Source organism: Bos taurus, chromosome 4 (assembly GCF_002263795.3).
Source record: "Bos taurus isolate L1 Dominette 01449 registration number 42190680 breed Hereford chromosome 4, ARS-UCD2.0, whole genome shotgun sequence".
Classification (NCBI taxonomy): Eukaryota; Metazoa; Chordata; class Mammalia; order Artiodactyla; family Bovidae; genus Bos; species Bos taurus.
In genome coordinates, this window is record NC_037331.1 from 106,480,591 (window position 1) to 106,499,416 (window position 18,826).

Consider the following 18,826-nt stretch of genomic DNA (forward strand, 5'->3'; position numbering starts at 1 on the left):
GTCACCCAGTGTTGTGACCTCAATTTTCCATCATCCGGAGCAGCCCATCTCTAGTTCCCCCCACCATATGATTTTTGGTGGCCCTTGGGGAGACCTTGATCACCTGAGTTTCTGAAGAAAGGATTTGAACATGTCCTGTTGAACTTAATAAGGGGATCAAGTAAATGTGCCCCAGACTGATATCTGAAATCTGCTCCCATAGCTGGATTCTCTGGCTCCAGAGACTATCAGAGCAGTGACTGAAGCTACGACCATGTAGAGCAGGACAGACAGGCATGAAAGGATAACTAGGGAAAGTTTGGTATATCTTTTGAGGTCCTGGCCATTCTGAGAAACTCTAATAGAAAACGAGGAAGGGTAATCTAATTCTTCTCCCAGACTCTTAACACTCAAGCTGAATGTTGACTTTTTCCATAGAAAAACAAACTTCAGCTCAACAAGGAAAGATCATGAGTGGGGAGGATAAATGTATGATTGACAACATGGATCTGCTTGGCAGCTCTCCACTTCCTTGATCTGCGTATAAAGACTGTGCTGAGCACCTGGGATCCTACTTCTCTAGGACATCACATTCTTTCTCTTTCAGCATGTACTCTCTCCATCTCCTGCTCAGGGCCAGCCCTGCTGCCCTGCTTCTGATTCTTTGCCTGCAGCTGGGGACCACCAAAGCTCAGGAAGACACGTGAGCCAAGACTTTCTCCTCCTTATTAAAAACAAAAAAAATTGGGTGGGGAGGGGGCTCCTCCACTCCTACCCTAGAAATCTGCATATCCGTTCCTGAACACTTTTTCAACTTCCCAGAACTCTAGTCCCAGGAACTCTTGTGAACCCCACGCCTAGCTCCATTTCCCCCCTCTTAGGGAGTGTCATCAATTTCCCTCACATTTCCACTGGGTGCTTCTAGGTTGCCCATGGAAATAAGGCTCCCAGTGTTCAAATAGGCTGTAAGTAACTGTGGTTGTTATTGTTTAGTTGCTAGGTTGTGTGTGTCTCTTTTGCAACCCCATAGACTGTAGCCCACCAGCCTCCTCTGTCCATGGGATTTCCCAGGCAAGAATACAGAAGTAGATTGCCACTTCCTTCTCCAGGGGATCTTCCCTACCCAGGCACTGAACCTGAGTCTCCTGCATGGAAGGTGGATTCTTTAACTCTGAGCCAAAGCTCTGATCCACATCCTGTCCATAAGTCAATACCTTTGTTCGAATTCTGCTCAGAAAACCCCACCTTCTCGTACCTTCCCTCCTAGAAGAGATGAAGCAGGTCAGAGAGTTCCAACAATAGCTTTACGAAGCTTTGGGCAGGACTCAGGAAAGGATTAGAGGGTGTGGTCACAGATCCTTGGCCCTATGGTATGAGACTGCGCTGACCCAGCAACTTAGACATTCTCCCTATTCTCAAGACCAAAGATGAAGACAAGGACCACTTGCCCCCTCAAACCCTGATATCAGGAAGCGCAGGTTTAGAAGCTAGTTCACTGAGGGTCCACGTTTGACAGAAGCAAGAAACTGGGAAAGCAGAATGGAGTAAGTAGGAAATGGAGCTAGGGACAGGGGAGGAATAGAATCACTCAGCAAATCTTGGAAGTTTTCTCTACAGGAAGAGAGTTTGGAATGCTGGATTTCTGGGTTATGATTCTGGTGGTGATCTCTGTAGTGGGACCAGGTGTCCTACCCTGGGAAAAACCACTCAGGATTTTGAGAAGCTGGTATAATGTGGAGGCACCAAGAAACACTGGGTGAGGACAAGTTCAGATATAGATACCACTCTATCTATAGAGTGGTATGGCAAGTTGTTGAAATAAACTGTGCTAATTAAGGTGACCACCCAGCCCAGTTTGCTCAAGAATTTCTTGGTTTTAGCACTAGAAAGCCCCTCATCCCAGGCAGTTCCTTGCTTTGGGGCAAACTAAGATGACCAGTGGAAGGAAAGAAGATGCTCAGCTTTAAAACAAAGAATTCAAGTTGCTTTAGTAAGCACACCCAATCTGTACAAAACAACCCCAAATCAAAAGTTCTCAGGAGACTCAGATGCTGAGTGATTGATCCTGCTCTCATCATCTCCTTCATCTGTACCTTCTCTGTTCCCTTGGTCTTGCTGATCGCAAGCCCCGTCTCTCATGGATTGATTTCTGATCTCAGACCCACGTCTCTCTTCCCAGAACCAGTCGACAGTTGATGACAATGGACCTGCAGATGCTGCAAATAGACACGAGTGAAGAGGCCACCGTGGTGCTTGAAGTTTCAACAGATCTGAGGGAATGCATGGTGGTAAGTAGAGGCCCACCTTGGGAAAAGTCTGATTCTTAATTACGACTAAGGCTATATCAAGCTCTGACTTCAATATTGCATAATGTAATTGATAACATAATGAACCCCCACCCTCCTGCTCCCAATGCTCATATAGATACTTGAGCCTCAGAATAATCATGGGGGCTCAGGGCAGATGACTACTGTCATTTTACAAATGAAGGGACCCCCCCAATCCAGAAAGTGTGGGAGGGAGGAGAGAGAAGGCATGGCTAGTGGGAGAAGCACAGCTAAGAAGGAAGAGAGAAAAATGTGTGAGAACTGGGGGAGGATGGGTGAGAGTCCCTCCCCAGGTCCTGGGTATGGCCGTTTGAGATGAAGGACAGGAGCGTGGAGAGCCTCAGAAGGAAAACCCACAACCCCATCTGGGAGGTTGAGGCAAGTGGGGAAATGAGATGCGGGGCCAACAACAGTCAGGTTATGAACCCTCCTCCCCAGGAAGACCTGAGCAGAGTCTGCTTTCTGCTCACTCTTCTGCTCTTTGGCTTTGTCTGCTCTTTTTTCAGAAGTTGACTGTTGTTCCAACCTCTCTGATAAGGAAAGCACACCCTTCTCCTCCCTTTCTCCCAGTTCAGCAGTGGTGAGAGGGCGGATCTAGACCAGAGGATCTCCAAGGATAACGTGCATTAGGCCTCCTCTTGTCTGACTGCTCTGGGTCCCGTGGAAAGGACCTGTGCAGGTTGAACCCATAGAACTTCCCCTCCCACCCCAGGAAGAGTGTGTCCTTCTCCACCTCACTGACAGTCTCCTCTGGTGTTGTCACGAAAGCACAATCCTCCCTTCCTAAGGGCTTCCTCAATGTTCAGTGGGTAAAGAATCCGCCTGTAATGCAGGAGACACAGGAGATGCGGGTTCCATCCCTGTGTTGGGAAGATCCCCCTGGAGGAGGAAACGGCAACCCACTCCAGTATTCTTGCCTGAAAAATTCCATAGACAGAGGAGCCTGGTAGGCTATAGTTCATGGGGTTGCAGAGAGTCGGACACAACCAAGTGACTGCACGCATGCACTCCCTTGTTAGCTACCTCTGTTCAAGGGCCAAGATCCATGTATCTACCCTATCTCATTCCAGAAAGACATCTCTCAAGAAGCACAGGTACCTTCTGACAGCTTCGGAATTCAAATTAGATTTGAAAGTGAAAGTGTTAGTCTCTCAGTCGTGTCACTCCTTGCGACCCCAGGGACCATAGCCCACCAGACTCCTCTGTCCATGGGATTCTCCGGGCAAGAATGCTGGAGTGGGTTGCCATTCCCTTCTCCAAGGGATCTTTCTGACGCAGGGATCAAACATGGGTCTCCCACATTGCAGGCAGATTCTTTACCATCTGAGCCACCAGAGACTTTAAGGACAGGGACTAAATAGAAAACAAAATTGGGAGTGTGAGGGTTATTATTCATTAAACTGCATTCTAGAAATGGCCCCACACCTATAGGAGAAAGATTCCTGATCATTGAGCAAAGAGTAATACAGCTGTTTTATCTAATTTTTATGTTTACAATCCAATAATATGAACTATGTATAGTAATTAGAGGTGGGAGGGAGAGTGAGTCATAATTTTTCAATTTTGGGTTTGATTTATCAAAAGCACAGATGAAAAAAGAATGTGAAGATGGGCATAAAAGTTTTGTGATAATGGTAATTTCTAGTGGTGATAGATTATGAAAGTCCATTTCCAACCCTGAGAATGTAACAGGTGTAAAAACAACTGTGTTTAATCAACAATTTGACACCTGATATAATTTTTTGCCGCTGTGATTAATAAAACTGTTTTAAGAACAATGCTATTACAATAAAATAAAGTAAACTTTTTAAAACCTAACCAAGTACAAGTCCATGGAATGAATGATACTGCAAATTAGAAAGAATTTGTGTATAACTATAAAATAAATGTGAGCTTTCCAGGTGGTGCTAGCAACAAAGAACCTGCCTGCCAGTGCAGGAGACATAAGAGATGAAAGTTCGATCCCTGGGTCAGGAAGATCCGCTGGAGAAGGAAATGGCAACCCACTCCAGCATTCTTGCCTGGAGAATCCCATGGACAGAGGAGCCTGGCGGGTTACAGTCCATGGGGTCATAAAATGTCAGACACAACTGAGCGACTTAGCATGCAAGCATGACATAAATGTATGAGTACACCTTCCTATTTTTAAAACTTTGGAAATAATATAATTTTATAGGTGTGATGTTTCTAGAACCTGATATTCATTTTCTACTAATTATAATGTTTATGTAACTAAATTCTTGATCAATGAGGTATTAAAGATCATAAAGGCAAGTATAGAATAGGTTGGGATTTCCCTGGGGGTCCAATGGCTAAAACTCTGTGCTTCCAAGGCAGGGGACCTGATCAGGGAACTAGATTCCACAGGCTGCAAACAATAGATTCCTTGTGCTGCACCTTAGATCTGATGTAGCCAAATAAATAAATAAATACAAATAAATATTTTTAAAATGGAATAGATTATATCCTCAAACATGTGTTTGAATATAAACACCATATAATAATGTAATGTTGAAGAAAACATAGGGTTAACCAAGTGCTTAAACATTTGTGGTCTGGACCATTTTGCTGGTCTTGGAACTCTTACCAGAAAATTGCTTTAAATTTGTAAATAAAATGCACTGATTACAAAGGAAAACAGACATAATAAAGAAAAATGATAAAATTATTTAAAAAGTAAACTTGTGATATAGCTATATATGTGTGTTTCTTTATGGGCACACTAGCTGAAAGGCAATATACTTAAATATAAACAAGTTATATTTTATTTTCTAGAGATTATATTATATGGTGGCTGTCATCGTGAAGCTTGCGTAACAACCTTAAACTATACACTACATTTGGCAACAAATCACAGCTTGTTTTGCTGGACATCCAAGGGACTAGGAATTTTTTGTTTTGATTATTCAAGTAGTGAAAATCCTGATTCATAAAGACTGTTGTTGCTCACTTCATAAGTCATGTCCGACTCTTTGCGACCACATGAACTGCAGCATGCCAGCCTTCCCTGTCCTTCACTATCTCCCAGAGTTTACTCAGACTCACATCCATTGAGCTGGTGATGATATCTAAAGGTCTCATCCTATGCCTCCCCCTTCTCCTCCTGCCATTGATCTTTCCCGAATCAGGGTCATTTCCATTGAGTCAGTTCTTCGCATCAGGTGGCCAAAGTACCGGAGCTTCAGCTTCACCATCAGTCCTTTCAACGAATATTCAGGGTTGACTTCCTTTAGGACTGACTGGTCCAACTCTCACATCCATACATGACTACTGGAAAAACAACAGCTTTAACTATACGGACGTTGGTTGGCAAAGTGATGTCTCTGCTTTTTAATAATTTGTTTAGGTTTGTCATAGCTTTTCTTTCAAGGAGCAAGCATCTTTTAATTTCATGGCTGCAGTCATCATCCTTAGTGATTTTACAGCCCAAGAAAGTAAAATTTGTCACCGTTTGCACTTTTTCCTCTTCTTTTTGAATGAAGTGACAGGGCTGGATGACATTTTGTTGTCGTGTTGTTGGTCACTCAGTCATGTCCAAGTCTTTGCGTCCCCATGGACTGCAGCTTGCTAGGCCTCCCTTGTCCTTCACCATTTCCCAGAGTTTGTTCAAATTCATGTCCACTGAATTGGTGATGCCATCCAACCATCTCATCCTCTGTTGTCCCCTTCTTCTCCTGTTTCAATTTTTCCCAGCATCAGCTTCTTTTCTAATGAGTCAGATCTTCACATCAGGTGGCCAAAGTATTAGAGCTTCAGCTTCAGCATCAGTCCTTCCAATGAATATTCAGGATTGATTTCCTTTAGGATTGACTGGTTTGATCTCCTTGCAGTCCAAGGGACTCTCAAGAGTATTCTCCAACACTCCAGTTTAAAAGCATCAATTCTTCAGTGCTCAGCCTTGTTTATGGTCCAACTCTTATAACTACTGGAAAAATCATAGCTTTGACTATATGGACCTTTATCATCAAAGTAATGTCTCTGCTTTTCAATATGCTGTCTAGGTTTGTCATAGCTTTCCTTCCAAGGAGCAAGCATCTTTTAATTTCATGACTGCAGTCACCATCTGCAGTGATTCTGGAACCCCAGACAATAAAGTCTTTCATTGTTTCCATTGTTTCCCAGCCCGGCATTTTGCATGATGTAGCTAAATATGTTAAATAAGCAGAGTGGTAATATAAAGCCTTAACGTACTCCTCTCCCAATTTTGAACAAGTTTGTTCCATGTTCAGTTCTAACTGTTGCTTCTTGTCTCTCAGGAGACAGGTAAAATGATCTGGTGTTTCCATCTCTGAGAATTTTCCACAGTTGTTCTGATCCACAGTCAAAGGCTTTTGTGTAGTCAATGAAGCAGAAGTAGACGTTTTCCTGGAATTCCCTTGCTTTTCTATGATACAACAAATGGTAGCAATTTGATGTCTGGCTCTTCTGCCTTTTCTAAACAAAGCTTGTACATATGGAATTTCTCAGTTCACATACTACTGAAGCCCAGCTTGAAGGATTTTGCATATTACTTTGCTAGCATATGAAATGACTGCAATTGTACTATAGTTTGAACATTCTTTTGAATTGCCTATTTTTAGGGTTGGAATGAAAACTCTTTTCCAGTCCTGTGGCCACTGTAGAGTTTTCCAAAGTTGCTGACATAATGAGTGCAGCACTTGAACAGCATCGTCTTTTAGGATTTTAAATGGATCTGCTGGAATTCCATCACTTCCACTAGCTTTGTTCACTCTAATAATTCCTAAGCCCTGCTTGACTTCACCCTCCAGGATATCCGTCTCTAGGTGAGTGACCATGCTATCATGGTTATCAAGTTATTAAGACCTTTTTGTACAGTTCTTCTCTGTATTCTTGCCACCTCTTATTAATCTCTTCTGCTTCTGTTAGTCCTTACTATTTCTGTCCTTTATCATGTCCATCCTTGCATGAAATACTCCCTTGATATGTCCAATTTCTTGATGAGATCTCGTGTCTTTCCTAATCTGTTGTTTTCCTCTATTTCTTTACATTGTTCACTTAAGAAGCCCTTCTTATTGTTCCTTGTTATTCTCTGGAACTCTGCATTCAGTTGGGCATATTTTTCTCTTTCTCCTTTGCCTTTTGCTTCTCTTATTTTCTTAGCTATTTGTAAAGCGTCCTCAGACAGCCATGATACATTCTTGCATTTCTTTTGCTTATGGATGGTTTTCGTCATCACCTCCTGTAAAATGTTATGAACCTCTGTCCATAGTTTTTCAGGCACTCTGCTATCATATTTAATCCCATAAATCTATTCATCACCTCCACTGTATAATCATAAGGGGTTTCATTTAGGTCATACCTGAATTGTCTCTTGTTTCTCCCTACTTTCTTCAATTCAAGCCTGAATTTTGCAACAGGGAGCTCATGATCTGAGCTATAGTCAGCTCTAGGTCTTGTTTTTGCTAACTATATAGAGCTTCTCCATCTTCAGCTGCAAAGCTTATAATCAATCTGATTTCAGTATTGACCATCTGATGATGTCCATGTGTAGAGTTGTCTCTTGTGTTGTTGGAAAAGGGTGTTTGTTATGACCAGTGTATTCTATCTTTGCCCTGCTTCATTTTGTACTCCAAGGCCAAGCTTGCCTATTACTCCAGATAACCCTTGACTTTCTACTCTTGCATTCCAATCCCCTATTATGAAAAGTACATAACTTTTTGGTGTTAGATCTAGAAGGTCTTGTAGGTCTTCATAGAATTCTTCAACTTCAGCTTCTTTGGCTTTAGTGGCTAGGACATAGACTTGAATTACTGTGATGTTGAATAATGCCTTGAAAATGAACTGAGATCATTCTTTGTTTTTGAGATTGCACCCAGCACTGAATTTCAGACTCTTTTGTTGCCTCTGAGGTCTATTCCATTTCTTCTAAGGTATTCTTGCCCATAGTAGTAGATATAATGGTCATCTGAATTAAATTCACTCATTCCTATCTATCTTAGTTCACTGATTTCTAAGATGTCAAGGTTCACTCAGGCCATCTCCTGCTTGATCATGTCTAATTTGCCTTGATTCATGAACCTAACATTCCAGGTTCCTATGCAGTGAAGTTCTTGAGAGCATCAGATTTACTTTCACCACCAGACATGTCTACAACTGAGTGTCATTTCTTCTTTGGTCCAGCCTCTTCATTCTTTCTGGAGCTATTTCTCTGCTCTTCCCCAGTAGCATATTGGACATCATCCGACCTTGGGGGCTCAACTTCTGGTGCCATATCATTTTGCCTTTTCACAATATTCATGGGGTTCTCAAAGCAAGTATACTGGAGTGGATTGCCATTCCCTTCTCCACTGGACCACGTTTTGTCAGAACTCTGCACTATGACCCATCCATTTTGGGTGGCCCTGTACAATGTGGTTCATAGCTTCATTGAGTTACACAAGACTCTTTGCCGTGACAATGCTGTGATCTGTGAAGGGGGATAGATGAAGATATATTGTTGTAAATGTAATAAAAACTAAACAAGGTGAGGGTAGATTTCTCTATAGAAACACCAGGATGTCCAAGTATTCTGAGTAAAATTCCAAGGGGGAGAACATTTGAATTCACTGTTTGGGGCTGACAGGCCATTCAGCACAGAGCTGCCAGTTACCTGGAGAAGTTGCAGGAAATGCGCTGATGGCCCCAGCCGTGACCATGCATGTCAGTCTGATAGAGCACAAAGGTAGTGATGAGAAACAATATTTCAAGACCTCTAAAATTATAATGTAGTACAAACATATCTATGTCTCTCTTCTTGATAAGATCACGCATACTGCTAATACCACCATGGATTACTGATGACCTTTGTAACAGAAGTGCTGTTTCAATGAGAGTCTAGTAAAAATAAAGATAAAACTTCTTTCCACCTGAATACACAGACTCACTGAATACTATCTGCAGACCTTTCTGGGTTTATGGACCCCAGAATAAAACTCCCGTGCTGAACACTAACTAGACAGAAGGTTCTTGACTCCACTGAAACTTATATATGCTGTACTCTGGGATCTTCATTCTTTTAGCTTCTTCTTAATTTTGGCTGTGCTGGGTCTTCCTTGTGTGGCTTTTCTCTAGTTGGCAGTGAGCAGGGGCTCACTGTTGCAGGGAAAGGGCTTCTTGTTGCAGTGAATTCTCTTGTTGGGGAGAATGGGCTGTAGAGCCGCAGGCTCAATAGCTGTGCTGCATGGGCTTAGTTTGCCCTGTGGGATGTGGGATCTTCCTGGCCCAGAGTCAGAACCCATGTATTCTGCATTAGCAGGCGAATTCTTTACCAATGAGCCACCAAGGAAGCCCGTATACTCCGGGATCTTAAGTTGTAAAGTGCTCTCGATTTGAAAAAGAAAAGGAAAACTAACTTCAAGATCTCAATCTCATTTGGAACCCATTGGTAGCAGCCAGGGTTGGTGAGTAAAACTGCTTTTGCCTCACAACTGAGGAAAACAAGAGTGAGACACAGCACCCTAATTATGAAAGGTCACTAATTACCAAAAGTCACAGAGTTTTAGAGGAACACAGCTGGGGCTCAGCCACAATCTGGCAACAGGGCCTGGCATTGACTTCCACACCCAAGCAGCCAGGCTGTGGTCACAGCCCAATTCCGGACAGCCTTGACTAGGGAAGCAAGGCAAGCCTGCTCCCCAGATGACCAACTGCCCCAAGATGACTGATCCCAGCCCTGTGGACTCACTTACCTCTTTCCTCCCAAGCCCTAGACCCACGCTGCTAAAGCAGGAACTTGAGGACATGAGGACAGAAGACCTTCTGACCTAGATGATGCCGTATGGTTCACTCCTCCTGCCTCTGACTCACACCCACCCCTGCTTTTCAATCACCAAGTAGATCTTCCTCCTCCCCTTCCACCCTTTCTTGTCTTTCACTTTTCCATCCTCAAGCTAACACTGGGTCCTCTCTCCCTAGGTTAAAGCTTATCTTCTAAGCAACATTCCGATTGAAGGCAATTTTAGTTATAAATTCACCTCCTGCCTCTGTAACAATTACCCAAGGAGATTCTTCTGGGATTTGCAAACCAACAGTAAGTACAGGAGATGACCAAGGGAAGAACTATCCTCCAGGGAGGGAAAAAAACACAAGAGAAGCATGGCTCCAGACCTGGATCAGAACCTCCATGAGGAAGGGCAGAGAGGAAGGGAGGGAAGAAGAGGAGGAGAGAATGTGGGGACTCTGCCCAATTTGAAAGGTGAAAGGTTTGGGAGAAAAGTTAATAAGGGACCTATATTTGTAAATGATATGCAGAAATTGAATCCCAGTGGGGAAATTCCTGGGGATGGCAGAAAAGTCAAGGCATTGGGGTTGGAGTGTTATCAGAGATGACCTTTGTCCTGCCTTGTCTCTTTCAGGTACTGTAAGAATAACAGCAGTGGTTGATGTTATTCGTGAACTAGGTATCTGCCCGGATGACTGGGCAGTGATACCTATTAAAGCAAATCGCTTTTCTATCACTAAGAGCCTACCATAGTCTGATCTAAATGGAAGCCTTTGTCTCTGCACATCCCAACCCCGCCAGCAGGGGATTTCCTCCAAGGAAAGCTGGTTGGGGTCAACTAGCTAACTTTAGTCTCGAAAATAAACTTCTCACAAGCTTCTCTGACTTCTGCTGTGTCTTTCCTACAAAATCTACCCCAAAGGAATCTCAGAACAGCTAGAATTTTTAGGGTTTTGCTCTTTCAAAAGACCTTTACTGAGGAGAGTTTTTGGGCTTTCCTTGTCCATGAAATACTCTGGCCACCTGATGCAAAGAGCTGACTCATTGGAAAAGACCCTGATGCTGGGAAAGACTGAAGGCAGGAGAAAGGAATGACAGAGGATGAGATGGTTGGATGACATCACCAACTCAATGGAAATGAGTTTGAATAAACTTTGGGAGTTGGTGATGGGGTTGCAAAGAGTTGGACACGACTGAGAGACTGAACTGAACTGAACTGAACTGTCCATGAAAGAGAAGATGAAAGAGAGAGGGGCCATTCTCATAGAAAGGGAAAGTGGTGGCCCTAAAACTCATAGCAAGTGATGGGCAGAATATGGACAGGAACCTCAAGGCCCCCTGTTCCCTGGCCCTCCTACATCCTACTGCTCCACACACCCTCCTCCCCACAAGAACTGCTTCAGCTCCCAGGAGATGGGAGTCACCTTGCCTCTAGCGGAGTCAGGGGCAGAATCTATGGACCCCAGGATAAACAATAGCATTCTGTTCTAGTCAGTTGCTTCTTTTCAGACAGTGAAAGATGGTGGACTAAAGCATGTCTACTAGACACTGGGCTGCACAAGAAGCATAATATGCTGAAAGGCAGAGGGCACCCTGAGGGGCTCCACCGAAGAGGGTGAGTGAGTCCTTCCTGAGAGAAGGGGAATATGAGCCAGTGTCGGGGCACACAGTGGGCAGAGGACATTGTGGCCGATGGAATAGCAGGTGCCAAGAGGCCAGAGCATGAAACAGCAGCAAGATCAGGGCCAGTAATCACTTTAACATCAGGCAGGATTAAGAGCAAGTCAGGAAGGCTAGAAAGGAGGCCAACAAGGAGACAGGAACAAAATCGCTGCATCTGGACAAGAAGGCAGGATCATAAGTGAGTATCAGAATCCAGGGCAAGAAAACACAATTATTGGGAAAGATCACTTGATATACGAATTAGAATAGTACAGTGATTTCATGCTTAAGATGTATCAAAAAAGCACTGAAGATTTTTATTTACATGCTTTACCACATGCCTTATTAAAAAATAACCTCAAGCTACATGCACATGTATACACACACATACACCCACACACATACATAGGAGTATTATTCTGTCACGGGGAAGAATGAAATCCTGCCATTTGCAACAACATGGGTGAAACTTGAGGACATTATGCTAAGTGAAATAAGCCACACAAAGAAAGAAAAATACTGTATATCACTCATATGCAAAATCTAAAAATGCTGAACTCAGGAAGTTGGGACAGAAAGCAAAGTAAGATGATCCTGGACTCGCCTCCTCCCAGGGACACAGCAAATGACAGCCACATATACAGAAGCTGTCTCTGAGAATGACCTGGAGACTAGCAGAAAAGGTTTTCCACAGCTAAAGATAGGAAGGAAAAGCCACATGGAGAAGGATAGGAGGGACAGAAGTGCAGTCTGGTTGGGACCAGTCCTGGAGGTCTAACCCATCGGTGGGAAGGATATCACAGCCTGGGAGTCTTACCTGAGGGCTCTGAACACACCAAGGCCCCCCAGCCCAGGAGACCTGCACCAGGAAGGCAAGCTCCCATACGATCTGGCTTTGAAAGCCAGGGAGCTTGACACCTGGGAAAGCCAGAGGGCTGTCGGAATCTGAGACACTACTCTTCAAGAAAACTCACCAATATTCATTCCCTTGGAGTGTCAGCACCAAGCCAGATGTTTCAAAATCTCTTACCTTGAGGAGACTCGTTGACTAATTTTCAGGTGCCAGAGCAGCAGGGATCATGGAACTTCCAGGGGTATAGAGAGGCTGGCAGGTGCCACTTTGATGGCAGTTTTCCTATAGCTCACCGTCTACTTAGCTGGTCCAGCACTAATGGGCACCACTTCTGACTCTTGCCATTTAACTTACTCGCACTGCTTGTCCCACCCTGGGTTCACCTGTGGACCCAACACATCTGGCAATCTTCCAAAGCAGCACCCCAACCCTGCCAGCCCCAACAGACATCCTCAGCCAGCAGCGAAGCCCCACCAAATCTGACAGCCATTCGGGAGCTACACCAGAGCCCCTCCAAAGCAACCTGCCACCCTCCCAGTTCCAGCAGACACCATCAGCCAGCACTGGAGGCCCTCCAGAGTAGACCACTACTCCCCCCATACCTAGTGACTGGGCTAAGTTGGCACCAGACTCCCTCCAGTGTGGCCTCACACTCCACTAGTCCCAGCAGGCATTTCTGACCAACACCAGAGTCCCTCCAAAGCAGGCCACTGTTTCATCTTATCCGGTGGATACCCTCAGTTAGCAAAACAGAGCCCCTTCAAAGCAGACCCCTGGCAGCACCATCTGAAAGCAGCTTCGATCCCAGGGGCCGGCTGCACACAGCACAGCACCAACAATAACTGGTGCCAAGCCTTAGAGGCCGCTGCAACACGGCCAGTCCTTCACACTAGCACATCTTCGGTAAGCAGGGCCCAGCCACAACATGAAGACAGGCAGTAGATCTAAATCATACCAAGCATCTTCTCTGATTAGAGACACAAAGAATTCGAAAAAGAAGAACAAAGAAATCCCAGAGTCAGCAGAAGAAAGGAAATAATAAAGATCAGAGAGAAAATATATAAAACAGAGGTTTCAAAAACAATAGAAGAATCGAACACCACGATCAAGTTGGATTTATTCCAAGTTTACAAGGATGGTTCAACATTTGCAAATCAATTAATGGGATACACTATGTTAACCTATATTACTGAAAGGAAGGAAAAATCACATAATCACCTCAATAGACACAAAAAAAGTGTTCAGCAATATTCAACGTATATTCATGGTTAAAATTAAAAAAAAGCCTTATCAAAGTGGGTATGAAGAGAACATATTTCAACATAATGAAGGCCATTTATAACAAACCCATACCCAACATCATACAAAATAGTGAAAAGCTGAAAGACTTTTCTCTAAAAACAAGAACAAGACAAGGATGTCCACCTCTCCACTTTTATTTAACATGATATTGGAAATCCTAACCACAGCATTCAGACAAGAAAAATAAGAGGCATCCAAATTGAAAATGAAGAAGTAAAACGGTTAGTGTTTACAGACTTCATACTACATGTAAACACCCAAAAATCTACTAAAACTAATACATGAATTCAGCAAAGTTACAGTGTGTAAAATTAATATTCAGAAATCTATAGTGTTTCTATACACTAACAATGATCTGTTAGAAAGAAATTTTTAAAATAATCCCATTGACAATTGCATCTAAAGAGAATAAAATACCTAGGAATAAACTTAACCAGGGAGGTGAAAGATCCATAAAACAGTGATGAAAGTAACCAAAGATGACACAAATAAAAGATATACTTGTCTTATAAACTGGAAGAATTACTACTACTAAAATGTTGATATGACCCAAAACAATCCAGAGATTAAATGCAGTCCCTATCAACATACCAGGGCACTTTTCATGAAACTAGAAAAAAATAATCTTAAAATTTGTATGGAACCACAAAAGATCCCAAATAGCCAAAGTCATCTTGAGAAAGAAGAACAAAACTGAAGATATCATGATCACTGATTACAAGCTGCACTCCTGATAAAAAGGAAACAAAAGACACACAGATCAAGGGAAGAGATTAGAGAACCTATAAATAAAACCACTCTTCTGTAGTCAGTTAATCTACAACAAAGGAGGCAAAAATATAAAATGGAGTGGACAGCTTCCTCCATAAATATTTCTGGGAAAACGGGACAGCTACTTGCAAAAGAATCAGACTAGACCATTTTCTTATATATGAAATAAACTCAAAATGGCTTAAGGACCTAATGTAAGACCTGAAACCATAAAACTCCCAGAAGAAAACATAAGCACAATGGTCTTTGACATCCGTCTTGGTTTTTTTTTTTTTTTTTTTGGATGTGTTTGCTCAGGCAAGAGATATAAAAGCAAAAATAAACAAATAGGATTACCTCAAACTAAAAACGTCTTACACAACAAAGGAAACCACAACAGAATGAAAAGGCAAACTACTGAATGAAAGAAGATATTTCCACATGGTATTTCCAATGGGGTCAATATTCCAGCCAAATTTTGTAGAAAAAACATATAATTCAGTATAAAAGGATCTAATTTGAAAAACAGCCACAGTACCTGCATAGACATTTCTCCCAAGAAGACATGGAAACACCTACCATGAAAAGATTCTCAACAGCACTAATTTCCTGGGAAATGCAAATTTAAAACACAGTAAGATATCACCTCGTATCTGTCAGAATGATCATCATCAAAAAAACAACAAATATTATGTGTTGGAAAGGGTATGGAGAAAAGTTAACAGTCAAGCACTATTGGTAAAAATGTAGACTGGTGCACCGAATGGCACCAACCTACATTTAAATCTACCAATCTATACCAATCTCACTGGTGCAACCAAAATGGAAGACAGTATGCAGGTACCTCAAAAAAAATTAATATAACAAACCATCATATGATTCAGCAAGTCCATTTTCAGATAACTACCCAGAGAAAGTAAAAACACTAATTTGAAAATATGCATGCAGCCCTATGTCCATTGGGCATGCTAAGTCTCTTCAGTCATGGCTGATTCTTTGTGATCCTATGGACTGTAGCCCGCCAGGCTCCTCCGTCCATGGAATTCTGTAGGCAAGAATACTGGAGTGAATTGCCATGCCCTCCTCCAGGGGATCTTCCCGATCCAGGGATCAAACCCATATGTCCTGCTTTGGCAGGCGGGTTCTTTACCACTAGAGCCACCTGGGAAGCAAAATGTCCATTGTGGCATTATTTATAATAGCCAAGATATAGAAGCAACCTTGTTACTGTCGTTCAGTTGCTAGGCCATGTCCACCTCTGCAACCCCATGGACTGCAGCACACCAGGCTTCCCTGTCCTTCACCATTTCTCAGAGTTTGCTCAAACTCATGTCCTTTGAGTCTGTGATACCATTCAACCATCTCATCCCCTATTGCTTACTTCTCCTCCTGCCCTAAATCTTTCCAGTATCAGGGTCTTTTCCAATGGGTCAGCTCTTCACATTAGGTGGCCAAAATTTTGGAGCTTCAGCTTTAGCATCAGTCCTTCCAGTGAATATTCAGGGTTGATTTCCTTTAGGATTAACTGGTTTGATCTTGCTGTCCAAGGGTCTCTCCAGAACCACAATTCAAAGGTATCAATTTTTTTCGTCCTCAGTCTTCTTTATGGTCCAGCTCTCAAGTCAAAACGTGACTACTGGCAAAACCAATGTTTTGATTCTACGGATAGTTACAGTAACTAGATAACTTTGGAATCAATCCTCACTAGGTAAGACTAAAGACTGAATATAATATTTCTTAATATTTATTGATTTATATGGTTGAACCAGGTCTTATTTGAAGCACATGGGATCTTCAGTCTTCATTGAAGCACATGAGAACTTTAGTTGTGGCATGAAAACTCCTACTTTTGGCATGTGGGAACCGATTCCACAGGCAGGGATCAAATCCAGGGCCCCTGCATGGGGATCACATAAACACAGAACCACCAGGGAAGTCTCAGCACTGAATATTCTTGAGAGAAGAAATTTAGGTAACTTATCCCCTGGCTAGAGCATAACTGGCTTTCAATGAATGACAATTTAAGCAACAAAAAAAAGTAAATGAATAAATGAGTAAATATATTAATGAATTAAGAAGTGGACAGAGTTTTGAGAGAAGATCTACACATGAATCAGTAAGAAGAGGCATTAGATACAGTTTTCAAGACCACATTTATGTATCTAGTGAGATATATCTATTGAGATTACCTTAGCACAGATGTCAGGCTTTTTAGATATTTAAGTTTCTAGACTTAAATATCGGAGAAGGCAATGGCACCCCACTCCAGTACTCTTGCCTGGAAAATCCCATGGATGGAGGAGCCTGGAAGGCTGCCGTCCATGGGGTCGCTGAGGGTCGGACACGACAGAGCAACTTCACTTTCATTTTTCACTTTCATGCATTGGAAAAGGAAATAGAAACCCACTCCAGTATTTTTGCCTGGAGAATCCCAGGGACAGAGGAGCCTGGTGGGCTGCCATCTATAGGGTTGCACAGAGTCGGACACAACTGAAGTGACTTAGCAGCAGCAGACTTAAATATTGTTTAATTTTTTTATTGCTGACCTAAGAAATTCTCACAAATGCAGTGACTTTAAATAACACAATATACTATCTTATAGTTAGACTGAACACATCTCACTGCACTAAAATCAAGGCATCAGGAGGATGGTGTTCCTGTTAGAGGACCTAGAGAAAAATCGTTCCCTAACTCATTTTAATTGTCAGAATTTACATAGCTGCCTACATCTCAGAACAACATCTAACCACAAAGACAAAAATTAGAACTTGAAGCAAAGCATTGAACTGCTCTACATAGCACTGAACTGGACCATAAAGAAAGCTGAGTGCCGAAGAATTGATGCTTTTGAACTGTGATGTTGGAAAAGACTCTTGAGAGTCCCTTTGACTGAAAGGAGATCAAACCAGTCCATCCTAAAGGAAATCAGCCCTGAATATTCATTGGAAAGACTGATGCTGAAGCTGAAACTTCAATACTTTGGCTACCTGATGTAAAGAACTGACTCATTGGAAAAGACCTTGATGCTGGGAAAGACTGAAGGCAGGAGGAAAAGGGGATGACAGAGGATGAGATGGTTGGATGGCATCACTGACTTGATAGACATGAGTCTGAACAAGCTTCAGGAGTTGATGATGGATAGGGAAGCCAGGCGGGCTGCAGTCCATGGGGATGCAAAGAGTTGGACACAACTGAGCAACTGAATTGAACTGAACTAATCTCCTCTTACCCTCCCTCACCACAGCCAAAACTAGTTCTCAGCTTTTAAGGACTCATGTACATAAATGGGGCCCACAGAGGTAATCCAGAATAATCTCCCCACCCCAAGTTTGAATATCTTAATTGCATCTGAAAAGTCCCTTTTTCCACATATAGTAACAGTCACAGTTTCCTTGGATTAGGGTCTGGATATCTTTTTAAATAACTTTTAAAAAAACTTTTAAAGTCTTTGTTGAATTTGTTACAGCATTGCTTCTGTGGTTTATGTTCTGATTTTTTGGCTGGGAGGCATATGGAATCTTAGTTCCCCAGCTAAGGATCAAAGCAGGACCCACTGCATTGGGATGAAAAATCGTAACCACGGGACAACCAGGAAGACACTGGATGTGCTCTAGGAGCCATTTTTCTGCCTCTCAGAGACAGGTAGTGAAGAGTGCCACAGAAGTGAAGTTAGAACCATATGACTTGTCCCAAAGAATCTCTATACTTTTTTATCACTGTAGCTTCTATTCCCATGCAAATCAACTGTTTCATCATACGTGATAGGATTATTAGCACTTTTACATGAACTATCGTTGACCTCTCTTTGCCCTTGACCTCTGCCATTGTATACATAACTCTATTTTTGCTTTAATTATTAGAAACTGCCCTTGTTTTAGAAATCTAGATTGAGAAATGCATGTCTCTGAGTTTCCCCCACAGTGTGCTTCCCTGCCATAGGAGATCTGCTGATTGACATGAGTTTGCTTTGTGTAGCTTACTTTGCCACTAACAGATTCATAATATGTAAATGACTTCAAAAGCTTTGGCACATTCACTTTTATTTTGTTCCAAATTGGAGGCTATGTCTGTCTTTTAAAAACAAAGACAAAGGAGGAAATTGACTATTCTTCCAGTTGACCAAAATAAACAATGAAATTTACATTCCGAATCATGGATGCCAGCTCAATAGGTTTTCATACTTTGAGAAAAAAGTCAAGGCCCTTAAAATGTTCCTAAACATAATATATACTG

At 42.4% G+C, this 18,826-nt stretch overlaps 1 protein-coding gene across 1 annotated transcript; it reads left to right on the forward strand.

Annotated features, from left to right (window-relative positions):
* The first annotated feature begins 587 nt into the window (after nucleotides 1–587).
* Nucleotides 588–10,779, forward strand: PIP (prolactin induced protein). Its single transcript, NM_001080913.1, is given in 4 exon segments — nucleotides 588–682; nucleotides 2,159–2,267; nucleotides 10,221–10,335; nucleotides 10,661–10,779. Coding segments are annotated over 4 exon segments (438 nt in total).
* The last annotated feature ends 8,047 nt before the right edge of the window (nucleotides 10,780–18,826 follow it).